At 43.2% G+C, this 18,399-nt stretch overlaps 2 protein-coding genes across 3 annotated transcripts; both read right to left on the bottom strand.

Moving 5' to 3' along the window:
- Positions 1–2,366: 2,366 nt before the first annotated feature.
- On the bottom strand, positions 2,367–5,186 carry LOC127314564 (zinc transporter 4). The gene is made up of 3 exons (XM_051345054.2): positions 4,271–5,186; positions 3,649–3,798; positions 2,367–3,105 (listed from the first exon to the last, which is right to left on the bottom strand). Exons 1-3 carry the CDS (start codon positions 4,934–4,936, stop codon positions 2,800–2,802), a joined length of 1,122 nt encoding a protein of 373 aa, XP_051201014.1. The 5' UTR covers positions 4,937–5,186; the 3' UTR covers positions 2,367–2,799.
- A 4,287-nt stretch (positions 5,187–9,473) lies between these two features.
- On the bottom strand, positions 9,474–14,041 carry LOC127314565 (alpha-1,3-mannosyl-glycoprotein 2-beta-N-acetylglucosaminyltransferase). 2 transcript variants are annotated; one of them, XM_071823040.1, is made up of 18 exons: positions 13,863–14,041; positions 13,663–13,713; positions 13,503–13,590; positions 13,082–13,144; positions 12,437–12,471; positions 12,293–12,372; positions 11,946–11,991; positions 11,799–11,861; positions 11,615–11,681; positions 11,466–11,534; positions 11,311–11,380; positions 11,147–11,208; positions 10,972–11,061; positions 10,784–10,878; positions 10,592–10,654; positions 10,463–10,501; positions 10,216–10,386; positions 9,474–10,000 (listed from the first exon to the last, which is right to left on the bottom strand). In XM_071823040.1, exons 1-18 carry the CDS (start codon positions 13,929–13,931, stop codon positions 9,881–9,883), a joined length of 1,341 nt encoding a protein of 446 aa, XP_071679141.1. In that variant the 5' UTR covers positions 13,932–14,041; the 3' UTR covers positions 9,474–9,880. The 2 variants fall into 2 exon arrangements, with proteins under 2 accessions (XP_071679141.1, XP_071679142.1); XM_071823041.1 differs by having other exon boundaries at positions 12,293–12,369.
- Positions 14,042–18,399: the final 4,358 nt, after the last annotated feature.

Raw genomic sequence — 18,399 nt, 5'->3', positions numbered from 1 at the left:
GTTTTTTGTCCAGAATACCAAAAGTTGTTTGTTGGGCTTTTGCGTGAAGGGGAGGGGAAGGAAGAGGAGGGGGAAAACCTATACATGGCATTGGGAAACCTATACACCGACCAGGTCACCTGGTCGGGTATTGGGTCTGGCCCATTTTCAACTTTTATTTTCGTTTTCTGTTTCTGTTTCTGTTTTTTTTTCTGTTTTCTTTTTTGTTTCCTTTCATTTCTGTTTATTTTTTTTTTGTTCAAAATCAAAATTTTAAAATTTGAAAATAGTTCAAATTCGAAAATATCAAATTTTGAAAAGTGTTCAAAACGAAAATTGTTCAAAGCTAAAAATTGTTCATATCCGAAAAATGTTCAAATTTAAAATATGTTCATTTCCGAAAAATGTTCAAATTTTGGGAAAAATCTAATTTTCTAAAAAAATGTTCATTCTAAAAAATGTTCAAAATTTGTTCCAATTTGAAAATTGTTCCAATCTGAAAAATGTTCAAATTTTGAAAATATTTAAATTCCAGAAAAACTAAAATAATTTAAAAATTCGGGTCTAAAAAGAATCAGCCGAAAAAAGAAAAAAGATTTTGAAATTTCAAAAAGTTCAAATTTAAAAAATCGTCCAAATTAAAAAAACGTTTTAATTTGGAAAGTTTAATTTTCAAATAATTCGATTTAAAAACTTTAGTTACTTTGGAAACCGTTGATCGGCAGGAAACTTTAGTTACTTTATTAGTACGAAACAGAAAAATTGATCGGAAAAACCTTCCTGGACGTTCGGAAGTCAGCGAGCCAAACGGAAACGCTTGTACTGATCGTGGGCCAGGCCCATGTACGCAAGGGGGTGTGCGGCAACTCTACTACTGCCGACTAGGTCGGTGTAAACGAGCGCCCTCGCCCATTAGCGTGTTGTAATACGCCGCACGCTAATGGGGCGAAGTGGGTCGCGGCCCAATAGGATAGCTCTAGTTCACTCTGTTTTTGTGAAGTTTTGGTGCGGTTTTCTTTTTGCTTTTTTTCTATTTCGCCGGTTCTTTCCTGGTTCTGGTGGTTTTCTCTTTTGTTTTATTTTTCTATTTTCAACATTTTCGAATTTGAGCAAATTTCATATTCAAGCAAATTTTGCTCAGATTCGAAATTTGTTCAAAAAAAAATTTCAAATTCAAAATTTGAAATTTTTGCTCGGATTAAAAATGGTTGTGCATACTAGGATTCGAGCTTGGGTCTCCTCGTACATGGACTAAGGTTTGAAACTGTGAGTTGTAACTCAAATCATGTACATCCATAGAAAACTATGTTTTTTAGGGACCACACTTTATTAGGAAAACGAGTCGTCTCATTAAAAACCTTCCAAGTCTCCTGCGGTGGCCTGGTAACTAAAAGAGTGCGTCAGAAACTCGCTGCTCGACGATCACATGTTCATTACAATTAACTAGAATATTTCTGCAGAAACCCTCAAACGGTCCATTGAGCCACACACAGCGGCCTGGTTCATCATAGATGGCGCTCCTCGCCAAAGCATGCGCCTCCTTGTTCAAACTCTGTCCTTCATGGACGAACACGAGCTCCTGGAAATTCTTCTTCACCTGCACGATTTCGTGAACAATGTGAGCGTACGCTCCCATAGTGCCCCTCTCCAAACTTCTCACTGCGTTGGAGCAGTCGGTTGCCACCCGAACCGACCTCAGAGAGAGGTCGCGTGGCAGAGCACACGCCTCTCGGCATGCTAGCATCTCCAGGGTCTCCGGGTCATTGCTGCCAGGGAACACAAGTGATAAAGCTCCCATAAACTCTCCTTGAGCACTTCTAGCGATCGCACCCACTACCCCTCCCCCATTGTTTTCCCTGACGGCAGCGTCGACATTACTTCTTTTCAGCGAGAGCCTAATGGGCCGGCCCATCCGGAATCGCCCTAGGTGATGCTTCATACGCCACGCTGCTGAGCGGGGAATAGGTCGACCCAAGAGGAGGGGAGGGGAGGGGGGGATGCTCCTAGAATACTGAAGCATTCGAGCATCCTATTCTATTAACCATTGGATAGTGCTGATTGTCCTGCTCGTTCTGATCTCAGCATGGACGGTCAAATTTCTTTGCATATATTCCTCTGTGCCATGCATGTCAAGTGCTGAAGTTTGTGATGGGAAACCAAATAAAATCTTTGGCCTTCATATGTTGAACTATCAATATCACGTTCTAGGAATAATATTCAAAGTTGAGAAAGGAATCTACGCAACTTGCACTTGCACATTTGTGAGACCTGCTCTCCTTTTTGAAGTGAACAAGGCAACTGGCTGAAAAGATAGTATGATGCTTATGCAGTTCCAGTGACCAGGTTTATAGCCTACGCTATAGGTTGCACATCTTAAAGGTTCTGAATTTTGTCTTCGGAATTTTTTTCAGTTGTCATTTCCCGCGAAAACGAAGAGAATGCTAGTAACGATCTGTACATTCCGTTGATTTCCAAAAGGTAGGCTACCGCTTTACAAAGTTGCACCCACCAATATCAGTTCAACTAGCATTGTCCCCACTATCACTACTGGTACCGCTTCTATCATCGCCTCATTTGGTCGAGACTTGCTCTCAAGGGGTGAGACATGAGACATGCCCTCAATTTTTTGGCTCCTCTAGCTTTCCTTTACTCTAATAAGATTTGGTCACATTCATGCAATTTTTTCCTCAACTCTGGTTGATGGAGATGTGACACATGATGCAACAACGCTACGAAACAAACCCCATCAGTGATAAGCAAGGCCGGGGTCTTTAGGATGGATGACGGTGCACACAAATGCATCCTATCTCAGTGATGCTGTTATGCCCATTTGGCAAGCAGGGACATCAGCCCCGCGCCCATGAAAAGGGCGAAGTAGGTTGCCAGCTGAAGCTTTGTATTCGTCTGCAGCTTCGGGTTGTTGAAATCTGAAGCTAGCAGATCCACCAGGGCCATGTAGATCAAAATCCCTGCCGCGGCCGAGTTGAAGACCCCCTCGACGACTAGCGCGACCGAGTTGTGCTTGCTATAGCTGGTTGTGATGGCGATCCCGAGTGCGATGCCTATGGGAGCGGTGAAGGAGAAGAAGGTCGCCATGAGCACGGTTGCTTTCGCCTTGAATTTTGCCTGGAGCAAGAACATGAGGAGCAAAGTGTGTCAAACTTCTGTTCTTTTTTTTTTTCTTCTGGCAATTTTTTTTTGTTCTTTATTTTGAACATCCAAACTGTTGTTCTTTATTTCCAGAAACAAAATGATGTTCTGGTAAATAGGCAAAGCTTGAAAATTAAGTCGTTCTCCCATCTGTCCACTCACTAGGTCGATGCTATCCTTGTGCTTACAATGCTTTTCTGAAAATAGCCTGACCCAATAATTGAGGGTCCCTACTATATGCTTATGCTGTACTACAATGTAGTGACTAGTGAGTGATACGTCATTTTATCTCAACTGCAAATATCTCCATTTGCGTGTTGTCTTTTTCGCTCGCTTTGTGAGAACAATTTGGCTACTTGGACGGCCCCTTCAAAACGGCCATGAATCTTATGTGTCCTTTAACTGATTTTAGCATCTACATATTAGTACTATTTAACATTTTTGGTGTGAACACTAAACTGAGAAAGGTCACAAACAGGCTGTTCATCACAGTTGTAAGTAAATTGTGTGTTATTGTACCTGAACAATGCAACCGCCGAGCCCAATGCCCTCGAAGAACTGATGGAAGCTGAGGGCGCCGACGAGAGGCCTGATGGTCGTCGGCCTCAGCGACGCGCCCAAGGACACCCCAATGATCACAGAGTGCACCAAGATCCCCAGCTCCAGGACCTGCACAACATCACCCTTAGTTAGCCTGTTACTGTTGTCTATAGGCAGTGCCAAGGTTGATGCGTTCAGTCACTACAAAATGCCAAGCTGATTGCAGAATCTGTCGATGGTGTTAATCTCCCGAATTTGTAGGGCTGGGAAGAGGGGCTTCATCTTCAAATTGCAGAGTGGCCGACACGGCGACACGTCACATCTGAGCAAGGCATTGTTCCTGTTGTCCTCGTTTGGATTCTCTAACTTTAGATGGTGACATCATGGATGCCTACGGGCACTGTGAGTCCGTGAGAGATATTTATAATTTACCAATTTCTCAATTGATGTCCAATTCATTTGCCTTTGAAATGTGGAATATCCAGTCTCGATCAAAATTCTAATGTCTGAATTATTGGGATGTGCTGCTCTAGCTGAAAATTTCAGTTTTTTTATGCAAGAAACAGATTTCAGATTACCCTCAGTTGAGAAGGGGGCTCACCTGAGAGACCACTCTGTGACGGATGGTTTCGGCGGCCGAGGCATCTTCCGGCGAGCTGGCGGCATCCGGGCCGCCGTGCCCGTGCGAATGCGCTTGTCCGTGCGCGTGGCCGTGCGTGGCGTGCGTGTGCACGTGGAGGTGGCCCGCGTGCTCCTCGTCCCCGGCGGCGGCGGCGCGGAGGTTGGAGGCGTCGTCGTCGACGGGGCGCGGCTTCTTGAAGTGCGAGCGGGTGTAGTACCCTGCGGCGAGGGAGTCGACCATCATGGTGACCATGGCGGCGGCCATGGCGATGAGGCCGGCGAACGGGAACCCTCCCCTGGCGCCGGCGCAGGGCGAGCCGAGCGCGTCGAAGGCGGCGGGCAGGATGTGCACCATGCCGGTGGCGAGGATGACGCCCGCGGCGAAGGCCTTGACGGCGAAGAAGACGTCGCCGTCGGGGCGCAGCGCGGCGGAGCGGCGGCCCAGCACGGGCACCAGCACCCCCGCGGCCCCGGCCGCCAGGATGGACGCGATGGCCACGAACTTGAGCCGCAGCGCCCCGCTCGCGTCCTCCTCCGCGGCGGCGGCGTCCGCCGCATTGGCGCCGCAGTCGCACCCCGCGGCCGCCGGCGCGACGAGCGGGAGCGCGAGGCAGAGGAGCAGGAGGAGGGCTCGCGAGGCGTCCATGGCGTGTGCAGGTGGCCGGTCGTGGGAGAGGGGAGGGGGGGAGCTGGAAGGGAGGCGGGCGGGCGGCGCCGAGCGCGCTGGTTTGTTTATAGGAGCGCGGAGTGTGTCATGGTGTGCTCATTCTCGCGGAGCGGAGCAGCCTGCCTCTGTTGCTTCTGGCGCCGCTTTACCCCACTGGCGTGGACTGGGGTCTTGAGTGGAGTGTGTCGTGGCCGACGATTTCGTACGATTGACAAGCGTCAACGGGATTATCCGGCACAGCACCACGTGACGTGAGGCTCTTTCGCTGGCTAAAAATCCTCACTAGCTAAAAATCGGAAACTGCGTTACACACATAAATAGTGTTACTTTTGCTCACAATATTACACGGTGCGTCGCGGAGTTTAAAAAATAGAATATCAAGGAATACGGTATGTGCGGTGCCATTGCCACATCTCAATTGAAAAAAGCCACATTTCTTTTTGTACTACCTCTGTTTCTAAATATAAAATGTTTTGGAAGTTTAGGTTAAACTCCTACAATGTATTTATATTCAAGAGCATATGGTGCATCTATTTGCACAAATTATCCTGTTTGAAATAGTTTTTTCTTCTTCATATTTTCATGATCGATGAGGCACGGTGTTAGTGACTTCCAAACTGGTGCATGACACCACTTCGGCACCCGCCATCACGCACGACTTATGCGGGGCCATAGGATCGGCCAAAAAGCAACCTCGAGACATCTTTGCCTAGGAGCATGTTATATGTCCTTCATTTTATTACGTGTTTTTTCTTGTTCGCGACTATTCCCGCTTTGGAGTCGGGAGTTGTTTCCTTGCGATGTCACTCCCACGACGACCGTAACAATGAATTATTGGGAGATGTCGAGGCAGCCCCTAATTTTCCAAATCGCACACGAGAGGGAGGCCAAAGCGGTGTGACTGCGCCAGCTCGAGATGCTCGTTCACTTAAGTCCATACAATTAACATCAAGAGAGGGCCTATTGTACAAATGGGTATCGCCATCCTCCTAGTGGGAATCAGGGCCGGCTCTGGCCCAGGGCAAGAAGTGCGACGGCCCGGGGCCCATCCAAAACGGGGGCCCATTATTTGTGTCACAATGCATATAGGAAAAGGTAGAAGAATTTTTTTTTAAGCCCATCTAACATGAACGCAGCTTAAATTGGGCCCATTTATAGAATTTGCCCTAGGGCCCTCCAAATCCTAGAGCCGGCCCTGAGTGGGATCCCCAAGTCTACTAAGCGCCTCTGTAAAAAAAAGTGTCTACTAAGCTCCTATGTGGACAATAGTCGAGCAAAGTCAACCCAAAACTGGTCAAACAGGTCAAAACTTCAAGTCGTGTTGAACAAATCAAAGATAAATACCCAAGAGCAAATAAACCCATTAGTGTGAAATGCTACGGAACCTAGTCTACAACTGACAATGCACCATACTCCTTCCTTAGTTCACCATGGACTAGTAGAACCATGTTACCCCTCCTACCTAGCACCATGAAGAGCATCTTTAGACATTTAGCAAGAAATAACCCTAACTACCCTCACACATGGTCGTAGGTCAAAGGGCATTGTAGGTCATTTAGTGAGAAATGACCCCAACTACCATCTCACCACCATGTGGGAGTGCATCCTTGGTCATTTAGGAAGAAATGATCCCAATAATCCTCACTCATGGTATGTCGGAAGGCATCATTGATCATTTAGCAAGAAATAACCCTAATTATACTCTCACATGGTAGGCGGAGGGACATCTTGGTCATCTAGCAAGAAATAGCCAACTACCCTCACACATGGTAGGTGGAAGGGCATCATTGATCATTTTGCAAGAAATGACCCTAATTATCGTCTCACATACTAGGTGGGAGGATATCCTTGGTCATTTAGAAATAAATGATCTAACTATTCTTCCACATGGTAGGTGGAAGGACATACTTGATCATTTGGCAAACCCAGAAGCCTAAAAGTAGACTCCCATGGAGAGCATGTATCATTCACTCTCACTTAAAAAACTTAAGGGCAGAGGGCTAGAGCTCAATATCGACGAGATGAACGCTTAGAGACGACACTTAGGAAGTTCACGGTGGCCCAAGTCACGTAGGAGTGGCCTCTTTGCTCAGCGCTCTCATAACATAGAACTAAGTTGCGCTCAGCTGAGGCAGTTGAACATATTCAAAAAGTACCATTGTGTCATTCATTGTAAGTGTACGACGACCTTCATCCATAAGGCCAGCGTACACGCTAGTACTAACTACTAACGTCTCATTTACTATGCTACTTGAGGGATCCCTCGCCATCCATTATTCAATTGCAGCAACATGGCCCAACCGTTGAAAAATTACTCAATTCACCAAGTTTGAAGATTGTTTTTTAATTAGATGGAAGGCTCGGGTAGAGCTCGCTTTACATTAACAAAGCCTCGTAGTTTGAAGATTGTAGAAAGTGTGTTATGTCTCGCCTCGAAAAGCTGGATCACACGATAAATATGGAAATTAAGGTTTTGTATAACAAATGTTCTAGTGGCTAGCGTTTCTTTCATCATATTTATAATCAAAACAAACCCCTCCGTTCCATAATGTGTAATATACATTATATGGAACATAGGATGTACTTCCTTCGTCCATAAAAATGGGTCTTAACTTTATCTAAATTTGCATATATCAACACACTAAAAAAAGTCTAGATACATACATAATTAATAAAATTAAGGCTTCTTTATGTGGATGAAGGGAGTATTATGTTGCTAGCAACTGAAGCAGAGGTCTTACTACAAGCATTTGGTCTTAGTCATATGGTAGAGAGGAGGTGATCGGAAAAGCACATCTCCATAAAAGATCATGACAACTTATTTTACAAATCGTTTGGTCTTAGTCATACGGGCGAAGACGACGCAACCACAAATAAATAAGACCATGGTGATATTGTGGTACATCAGAAGCTAGTCACAGAGAATTCTAAGTAGAAAAAGACCAGGACAGAACTCACGTAGGGGGGCGTGGAGGACGTAGCATCCCCAAAAGATCCACTCTGCACTTGTCCAGATCTCGCCACATAATTCCGGCTATCGGAATGGTAGCTCGAGCAAGTAGTTTTGGAACGAAGGAGTACAAAATAACCAACGGTCCAACAACGTTGACGCGGAAGAAGCTCGAGGAACATAACAGCAGATCATCTAGGCACGTTATTTAGGCAGCAGCCATGACGCCATCTACGCTTTGCCCTTTTCGGCCGGTGCATGGTGTTGACACCATGTTGTCATCCGAGCCGAGCGGTTCCAGACGGCGGCGACCACTTTACCTTTCCTTTCCTGGTCCGATTCTCGACTCTACTCACTATCGCTAGTGTGGGATTCTTTCTTCCGTCATTAGGCCAGCGAGACGTGTAATTAATTAAGCTGCCTTTCTGTGTTGTTGGGATGTTCTTGTCACGGCACATATGAAGCCACCAGAGGAGACCGCTGATGTGAAATTGCGAATACGTGGCAAATGTTTGGTGTGGTTTTTAGGTGTTAAAGTCGCTGCCAGACCATTTTGGCGAAACAAGATATTCCATCCATTTAAAATAAGAGCTACTCCGGCGATGGAGGAGCGATGACTGCGACGCGCCTTCAGTTTGTGCTAGTGTCCGTAGTCGTCGCTAGGTGGCTCAAGTATTAATTTATATTTTTTTACTTTTTAAGCTATTTGTACTATTGTTGATGATTATTAATAGATAGATGGATTTCTCGCAAAAAAAAAGAGCTGCTCAAATCTCTAGGAATACTTCTAGTGTTTTGATATATTTGTATAAAGAATTGAGCAGCTTTCTTAGGAGGGAGGGAGTAATACTCTTGTTTTTCTTGGAGAATCCAAAAAGATACTCTGTTGGACTACGCCACTATCAACATTTATTTTTTCATCTAACTTTTTGAAATCAAATGTACACAAGGCCCCATCTGCGGATTTGGAAAATGTTGCCATGCTGCTAGGCGCCAGCGCTGACGTTATTGATTGTCCAACAATCACTAGTCGCGTCAACGGGAAACACACGATTATCATAAAATCCTGGGATTAAAAAATGCAAGTGAGGTCCTTTCAAAGTTCAAATATCCCAATAAAAGAATCTTTTATTTAATTAAAATATTTAGTTTCCAAATAACTATGAGCGGAACATTGACGGCATCCCACTTGACACCTTGGAGGATATGTCTTTTCCAATACCGCAAAACATTTTCCTAGCTAGGACTCCCATGGAGGCGACCAAAGGCAAAATTTCTCCTACCCTCGGCCACTGGCGGAAGCGCCAGCTGGAGGGAGGGTGGGGAAACCTCAGATCAGGCGACCGATCCCCGTAGTGTGTAGTGTTTTCACGCCCTTCACCTCTGGAATAGGGGCACCGGCTGCGATGAGAGTAAAGGTCCTTTGATCAACCTTTACTGTTTACTTTTAGTTTTGGCCTATAAAAATGGACAGTATCTTTCTGTGAATTTTCTTCTATCTGAGGCCTAGTTTTGGCTGTAGTGTTGATGAAGAAATATTTTCGGTGATGCAGGTGACCATAAAAATTAATATCACAATTTGCTCCTATCTCTTGATATAATTTTCTAAAAAATAATACAACAGCCTGTAATATAGGGCTATGTGCTTTGCATGACACCTGAATGCCTGTCACTGGATCATCCTCTCAGATCTTTTCTGTCATGTACACTAAATATCAGGGTCAGGTCACCTAGTGAGGTGATGTGCAGATCAGGATCATGCAATTATACCCGCAATACAAATTTCAGTTAAATATCTTGTGCTATGAATCCCTACATTGATCGCAGTTGTCTTACTCTAGAACCTCGAGGGGGAGGAAAGAACATCCTCAAAAGTTCCTTGGCAACATTGCATCTTGCTTGCAGCCCCTGCTGTTCTGTGCCCAGGTTTTGCTAAATCAGGGCATGGACTTCCACATCGAAAAATTTCCGCCTCAGCCCTTATTAGCCCCAAGCTGATGAAGAGAGTCGGGGCCAACCAGGTATATTCGTCTTGGGCTGCTCTTGTACCGAAACACCACTACTCCTTTGTAAGCTGCCCGCGGAACACCATCCTACAAAAAGGAGAAACATAACAATAATCAGCATACACTATGGCATACATAGTTTCGGAGAGACTCTAGATCATAATGTCCTAATTGCATCCAGCAAAATTGCAAGGCATGTCATTTTGTATTAGAGCAAAGAATTGCTGCTAATACATCACACTGAGATTCTCACCCGGCATACTTGAGAAAGATATATGAATTAAGTTGAGTTAGCAAGTAACCTTCCACTCTTCAAATATCCCAAAATGGCGAGCTATACGCTCAAAATCTCCCTGGTCGTCGTACTGAATCCTGACATCCACATTCATATTGTGGGCCTTCAACAGAGCATCGGATCTGTGCAAAGGTGTGGCACTAGCCACTTCTTCCCCAAATTGGATCAAGAACTTGTCCTAGTGTTACCAGCACAAATCTTAGGCACCCACTCTATGAACAGTAATACTTTCAGAAGAACAGATTAATTCTTACCTCCTTGAGGTAGCTCAGGTCCTCGGAGTTCCAATCAATCTATGGCCACAAAACGGAAAGAGCAAATCTCAGCAACAAAGAGCTTATAAAATTTCTACAAAATGGAAAGATGTGGGAAGATTTGCATACATGAACATCATTTAACTTGATTGGTTCCAGATATTGCTGGAAGAATTGTCCCATGCTTGATCCCTGGTATGGAAGTATAAAAACGAAAGTGTAAATTGTCAGCAATCCAGAGGTTGAAATATTAATGTTCATTGGGTAATCCTTGCAAAATTGCGACAATGAACTTGCATCAGTTTATAATAGCCAACATACATGCTCGCCGAAATTGTATGTTCTGCACACTTCTGGCCGAATAAATTGCCGATCTCCATGTACCTCCTTTAGCCTCACCCAATCATCCCAATAAGTAAATTCTTGTCAAGGAAGAAAAGAATGATACAAGGCACTAGAAAAGGCATATCTGCTTATCTAAAAAAACAGTAGGCAACAGTAAGGATATGCTTTAGGCCACTTCGGTGACAGCTCCATCCATGTTGGCTTTGTTAACATCCATCCAAGCCCAGGAAAGAAGTCCGAACGGTAAAGAGCTTCTGCAAAGCATTATCTACAAAAAATGAGAGCCTTTCTCTATTGATGCAAAAAGAAAGTTGAAAATAGGCCTATCATTATACTAACTCGGATCATGAACGAACTGCTTTTGCCCATTGTCATTCCAAGAAGAAACAGCCATTATCGTCCTTCAATGCAAGAATGGAAAAAAAAATTACAGCCACGTAATTAGAGAGATTTGATATTAATCGTTGACTTGCCAGGTATATTCAGAGTATAGTATGACATACTTGTCATTATCCAGTAGTTTCGCTGCAGCCTCGAAGTAGTCGAAGAAATCTGGGGCGATCTCCATGTCATCTGTTAACCAATTAACCATGAAAATGAGATGGTATGCGGAAATATCTAAGGCAAAACAGTCAACAGATTGTCACAGAGATCAAACCTTCCAGAATGATTACTCGATCAAAATTATGCTTAATGAATAGTGCATCCAAGGCCCACTTATAGTGTTCTGAATCAAGAAACATCTTTAGGATGAGAATCGATAATATCATCAGTTTTAAAAACAGACATAAACTGAGGAGCACCTACTAGCTATCTTGTAATATGCTGTCAACTCTCCTGGTCTTTCTGTGCGCACAGGTTCAAGATCGACATGCTACAACACATCAAAGGCAAAAGGAACACTAAGGAGTGTTAGCTGGACAGTTCATCTTCTGGTATGCTTACAAAAATGTACTTGAAATGCTATGAAGGCAAGTATTTCTTTCCAGACCTGCATAAATGTTATTTGAGTGTAACTCAAAGCTTTCTTTTTTACTTCTCCATTTGTTCCATCCTGCAAATGGAAATGACAATGAAAAATGTCCTCCCCACACACTTGAAGAGACTGAGCACGAGATAGAATTGCTATCACCAGTACCTGAGATATAAATAGTGGAAACTTAGAAGCAACTGTTTTCTGGTACCTGGAAGAGTTATCATCCAATCATTTGGTCAGGAAGGGTGTTCCACGAACTGAACCTATGTGTATCCAGGAGCAAACAGCCTTCATAAATGGACTACGGCAGTCATAGTCTAAGTATCCTAAGAAATTTTATATGGAAATTGAATGGTGTCATGGTCAACAGCACAGCTTGATTCTATATATTACTGCAGCAGGTGTCATCCAGTGAGTGAGATCTTGGTGCCGCTATAGAGTTAAACAAAACAACAGAGAGCTGAATTTTTCAGCTTTTCAAAATAAAGGAATGGAGACATAAAACATACTTCAGGATAGATTCAACTGTCCTCTGCAAATAATCTGGCCGATTGCAAGCCATTATCACAACAGCGGCCACAGGAACCTGCTGTACAGAAAGAGATCAGATTCATACGGTAAAGCTAAAAGAATAGCAAGATTAGATTACATACCACATTCTTGTTTACTAAGGTCTGCAAACTCCTTTCTGCATCCAAAATAAATGTTAAGATAGTGCTAGATTACTCTAAAAAAAATATATATAGTGTTAGATTTTGAAGTTCCCGATGTATCAGTTGCATTTTGGCATTCAACCCGAGCTAAATGTACTTGCACTAATTGTCAACACAATGCTATATATTGCAAAGCCATATTTAAAGAGTACATGTACAAGCATGCAAAGATCAAAATTAGTTTTTTTTTACAAATCTATTTTTTTAAATGACAAAACTGATGCAAATAGTCTTATATGTAGAAGTTCCAGGAAATAATAATTTAAATCTGTATTGCTTCAACAAGAAAACATGCCAATTTGACATGAAACGGCAGCATGCATGTGATAAGGCAAGGTTTACATTCAAGTATGGCCCGGAATAAATATAGATTCAGGGCCTCCCCTACAGTTTTTGTTCAAAAAAAAGTAAGGCAAAGTGTGGATGAATAAAACACTCTGTCTAATGACTTAAATGCCTGTATCACACTGATTACTAAACAGCAGGAGGCCTGAGAAAATTAACAACTGTAGCAGAGACGGAAAAAAAAAACTACTGTAGCTGAAAGCAACAATTAAAAGCTAAATTGAGGTAATGGATTCATACTTTCAAGGTCTTGAATTAAAATCTTGAGCTGCACATGCTCCTCGTCTTGGCGTATCTTCATCTCTGTTTCATCAACAAATTGTTAAAATTGTAAAATGCCTACCGGATCTATTGTTACACAGGTCATAAAAAGGAGGAGATTCTTCATAAAGTAGGGCAAAGATAAGATAACTGCAGTGCCTATGTTCAGATTTTGTTTGATGGTTGCACGACAGAGAAATCTAGGGGTAGAAAAAACAAAACAAAACATCATCTGCATTTATAAATACAAGTGCACAGCCATCCCTGAGTAGCAAAGATGGTTACACTGGCCTAAGTAACCTTAAGAGCTGTGCTCCTTCGATAAATAAGCCCGGAGTATGTCACGGAACTAATTATGTATGTGTTGAAGCATTTGACCCTTGAATGGTAGCATCAGTACCTTCTAGTGCAGCAATCTTCTCCTGCTGCATGCTGACCTGATCGATCATGGATCGCAGCTGGCTGGTGCATCTGCTCCCTGACTTTTCCTGTACCAAAGTAACTGTGTTTAAGATGAACACTAGAAATATAGATGGGGGAGCAGGGGAGTGCTTGCTCACTGCTTCCGCGAGGCGTTCGGCGTGATGAGACTGGCTAGCAAAGAGCCGCACCTGCAGGTGCAAAGGGGAAACAATTCATCAGGGAGATTCTACTTGAATCTGATCTACAGAGAAGGAGAAGAAGAGGCGATCAGATCCTCGGCGACCGGCTGACCGAATGGATCTAATTCGCGGAGAGAGGAAGGGATAGTGGGGGTTACCTGGATGTAGATGAAGGCCACGGCGGCGGCGAGGAGGAGGAACCGGAGGTCGCAGGGGCTACGAGCCATCGCCGGCGGGGCCGGACGCGGCGGAGGAGGAGAAAGCGAAGAGCAGTCAGCGACGCTCTGTCTGTAACTCGTCTACTGCTTTTTTTTTCTTCTGCTGTTAAGATCTTACACATTCATTCACACTAACCACATGAAGAACCTTAGTACTTCCAAACAGTCACCAACAATATTAGTATGATGCACAACAGTACAAGTGTATGATACTGTTTTCATAAGTCATTTTAATAATCTAATTATTATATTGTGAGAACTCTAATAATCTTTCAACATTGTTGTGTATAGTAATCTTTTAACATTGTGGTCTATAGTAATCTTTTGCCAAAAGTTATGTCACTTTTTGAGCTCGTGTTTGACACGATGTGATGCTTTTGGTGTGTTTGGTTGGGTTGTGGCTTATCTGATTTAGGTTGTTAGGTTGTGGCTTGTTTGATTTAGAAAAATAGATGTGAGAAAATACTTATCTTAACTATGGTTGTGAATGTAAATGTTTGTAATACCCTAAGTTGCTGAGATGTTGTGAGGGAGTACTATGCATTATCATTATCATGTCATAGTCCGCTGACACATCATATAATTAATTGTTTGATAGAGTGTTTTATTGATCGACACAATATATAGTAATATGTTATGTAAATTATGAGTTACTCCACAAGACGAATCATGAACTACTGCTATACAAATTGTATATATCAATTAGCACGAAACGTATGTATTGCTGCCATACAAATTATGCACACAAATTCATCCAATCATCTAAACTGGCTTTAGCTATATTCGGATTTCTCATGACTCCCTTTACCACTCTGTCCAAGTTAACTTTGATCATTCCTATCTCTTCTAATCTCCTCCATAATTTTTAGAATTTCAGTGTGGAGCTTCTAGAAGCCTACGCTAGATAGTTACCAAATTAAAAATTATTCACTACACTTTTAATCACCTTTGATTCAGACATAAGATGGAGATGTTCTAAGTTACCTCTGCATAATTCGCATACATTTTGTTTATCTAATATGAAAGGAATTAATCCCATATTGATGGTTCAGTTGGTTGTTTGTCATGTCGGAACTAGAGTGGATTAATAAGAGGACTTGGCTGTCACGCCATACACCATACTTTGTAAGCACTAGAACTAGGGTTTCTAATTTTGCATCCCATCTAAATTAGTACCACTCAAAGTGCAACATGGACATATTTTTTCATTTTTCTCTAGGACACGTGTTGGAATGTGCAGCGCGTTGCAGAAGACAAAAGTATTATGAAAGCTCACCTTTGTGTAGCTTATGGTGAAACACATTTTGCAAACTTTTGGTTCTGGTCTTAAATATCACATGGCCATGAACATCATGTTTTCCAAAACAAAAATAAATGGATGAAGAGTAGGAAAAAACATGAATAAGTTACTCTTCTAATGATTTTTAGTATTACATGACGATGGCATGCAGATCTATCTTGACTTAACGAGATATTTTACACCACGTGTAAAATTTATTTGTGAAAGAGTCCACGTTGCTAGGTAAGTATTTGTACATGTCAACCACCTATATTCATGCCTACTGCATATATGAATTTGTGTTTAATAAAAAAATGGTGGAAAAATCATGTATCGTATTCTTATAAAAATCTTTATATAGCATAGTTCATATCGCGACAAGTCTCTCTGGTTTTGCGGGAGCTGGCCTTTTTTCCATAAGATACATCGGCACACTCATACCACTATATAACATTAGATGTTCATGTTTTTTTTTTGCTATGTAGTACTACCTCCATCCCAAAGCTTAAGGCTTATATTATTTGTAGAAAGTCAAAGTATGTCAAATTTAACTATTTTTTTACCAAAAATCAATAACACATGCAAAATACAAAATGAATATCATTAGATAGATAATGAAATATATTTTTATATGGTACCTAGAAAATCTCATATTTATTGATAGATTCTTCTAAAAATTTGGTCAAATTTTACTTGGTTTGACTTAAAAAGAACTTAAATTTTGGGACGGAGGTAGTAGAAAAAATCTAATCCTGGTTGGTGCATGACTAATGTGTCTCTAATTATTTTCTTACAACATATAAACAAGAAAATAATTCCTATGTGAATGGTTTTTTCAAATGGGACCTAGGTATTGCTTCATTACTATCCACCAAATATATACTACCTCCATCTTAATAAATAAGGCGCACGTGTATTTTAAGACGAAGTTTGACTGACAAAATTGAGCTGCAAAAATCTTGATTGTATTGTACGTAATCAGTATTGTTGGATACGTATTGAAAAGTAGTTTCCAATGATGCTAATTTTATACCAACAATTTTTATATTTAGATTAATTTTGGTCAAGGAAAAAACACGTAAAACGAGGATGCCTTATTGTTGCCTGCCAAAACCCACCGGCGAGCAGCGACGAGCAACACGAAGAGCCGGGAGGCTTCCAAGACTGCTGGTGGGCCCTGGTCCCTCGGTCGACGGCCCGCAATGCTCTAGCACACGTCCTGACGGTCGCAAGGGCGTGCCACCTGACCTATACCTGGTCAGGGAGGTGTTGGATCGCTTCAATCAGTTTCCTGCATGGTAAACACGTAAACATTAAATGAGCCTCGATCGGCTCTCAGGTTACCCTGCTCATCGGCTCAAAGAGCCGATTGACCCATGGTTCATGTTAGATCTTGCAATAACATGGGTATCCTGCTTCATTAATATTAAGCTAAATCGATCTACGATAGTTTAGGGTTTTCACCGTATAACCGGAACATCCTACACGTAGTTGAGCCTAGCAGATACGAAAGATAATGGAAAACTAACCCTAAAAGAGGCCTAAAAACCAACACGGAGTCGATTCCCGGAACATCCCTTCTAGGATCGGCAAACCATACCCAACGCCTTACCGGATCGTTCAACCCGTTTGCAAGGCCTAACCATACGGATATTAAACTAACCCTTGAAGAACAAGGAGCAACTATAACAGATCAAATCTACTAAATAAAGATGAAGCAAGATGCCGCCCTTACACCTAAGATAGGTGTAAGGACGGTTAGACATCGAGGGGCAGCATAACTAAGCAAGCATATCAAAAGAACGACGATGCAAGCCCCAAAACATCTACGATAAGTAGTGTTACTCGCCATCAACAAGGCTTCAGCACGAGTAACACCAGATAGCGAATAAATCTATACTGCCTGCGATCTAGGCAGCATGATGCTTACCCGGAAGAAACCCTCGAAACAAGGGGTGGCGATGCGCCTGGATTGTGTTTGTTGTGAACGTGGTCGTCCTTCTTTCTCAATAACCCTAGGTACATATTTATAGTCCGTAGACTTTCTATCTTTGGAATACACCTAACCGTGTACGAGCTAAACTCTATCTCTTAATTCTAAACTAAGATGCAATCTACTATAATATACAGATACACGGGCAATCTAGCCCAAACTCTCGTGCAAGGCCGCTTCAGAGACGCTCCACGTGTATATCCTCCAAGCCCATCTCAATTACGGCCCATCTCCTGATTTGGCCAAAATCCGGTGATAACACATGCCCCCCTGGTTTTGGTAATGATAATTTCAAAACCACTCTGTTTTTTTCTTCGTAGGGTCACGTCGTGGCAGAGCAGAACCATCACAGTATCCTTTCATCATGATGTCTTGCCTTCTCAACTTCTCTGCACTGCACGATTTGACAGTTTTTGGCACCGCATCCACGAAACTGCCACAGCATTGAACCATCTTTCATTATATCCCTTTATTTAAACTCGTCCAGGCAGTTCGCTCCTTCATTCCCCTGTCCCGCACTAGCCATCGGCAAAAAACCCATCTCGGCCGCCATGGATTCCTCTTCCTCCTCTGTCTCCTCAGGCCTTTCTTTCCAATCCTCCTCCTCCAGTGAACTAGAGCCGGAGGTCAGCCTAATGGCGATATACGAGGCCCTCGCCCCCCAGTATTGGGACGCGAGGGATTGGGACTCCTCCATCGAGTCGGAGGACGACGAGCCCCTAACCGACGGGGAGGAGGACCTCCAGTTCCTTTTCGACGGGGAGCTGGAGGCGGAGAGCGACGACGACCTCTTCTCATGGGAGGCGGACATCTCCTCCGTCGAGGAGGACGAGGAAGCAGAGGAGGACTCCACCTCCGAGGAGTACCCGCCGGCAAAACGCTTCCGCGCCGGGTCGGACGACGATGACGACGACGACGACGAGGAAGATGAAGCCCCTGCCGGCGGCTTCGACAGCAGCGACGAGGAGATCGCCGGCAGCAGCGCCGACGGCGGCGCAGACGGCGACGACGAGGGCAGCGACGGCCCGTAGATTAGGGACTAGTAGTAGTGCACTAGGCAGTAGCTTACCCTTTTGAGAGCAATCGGCTCTTTCTTGTAAAATCCCTCTTTGAATCAATGAAAAATGTTCTTCCAATTTGATTTTCCAATTGTCCAATTTCAAATCTTCCGATTGTCAAAGTAAGTCAACGCACCAAGAACCGAT

This window comes from Lolium perenne, chromosome 7 (assembly GCF_019359855.2).
Source record: "Lolium perenne isolate Kyuss_39 chromosome 7, Kyuss_2.0, whole genome shotgun sequence".
NCBI classification, from domain to species: domain Eukaryota; kingdom Viridiplantae; phylum Streptophyta; class Magnoliopsida; order Poales; family Poaceae; genus Lolium; species Lolium perenne.
The sequence above is the reverse complement of the archived record's forward strand: the minus strand, read 5'-3'. Positions and strand labels throughout refer to the sequence as shown.

What these genes read in the sequence shown, in the direction of transcription:
- LOC127314564 (XM_051345054.2), bottom strand. Translation starts at nt 4,936, where the DNA reads ATGGACGCCTCGCGAGCCCTCCTCCTGCTCCTCTGCCTCGCGCTCCCG. An exon ending in GTCACAGAGTGGTCTCTCAG is followed by an intron (nt 3,799 to 4,270) that starts GTGAGCCCCCTT and finishes GATGTTGTGCAG; the next exon opens with GTCCTGGAGCTGGGGATCTT. An exon ending in TCGGCGGTTGCATTGTTCAG is followed by an intron (nt 3,106 to 3,648) that starts GTACAATAACAC and finishes TTCTTGCTCCAG; the next exon opens with GCAAAATTCAAGGCGAAAGC.
- LOC127314565 (XM_071823040.1), bottom strand. Translation starts at nt 13,931, where the DNA reads ATGGCTCGTAGCCCCTGCGACCTCCGGTTCCTCCTCCTCGCCGCCGCC. An exon ending in TTTAATTCAAGACCTTGAAA is followed by an intron (nt 12,472 to 13,081) that starts GTATGAATCCAT and finishes TTTTGGATGCAG; the next exon opens with AAAGGAGTTTGCAGACCTTA. An exon ending in CTCAAATAACATTTATGCAG is followed by an intron (nt 11,682 to 11,798) that starts GTCTGGAAAGAA and finishes GATGTGTTGTAG; the next exon opens with CATGTCGATCTTGAACCTGT.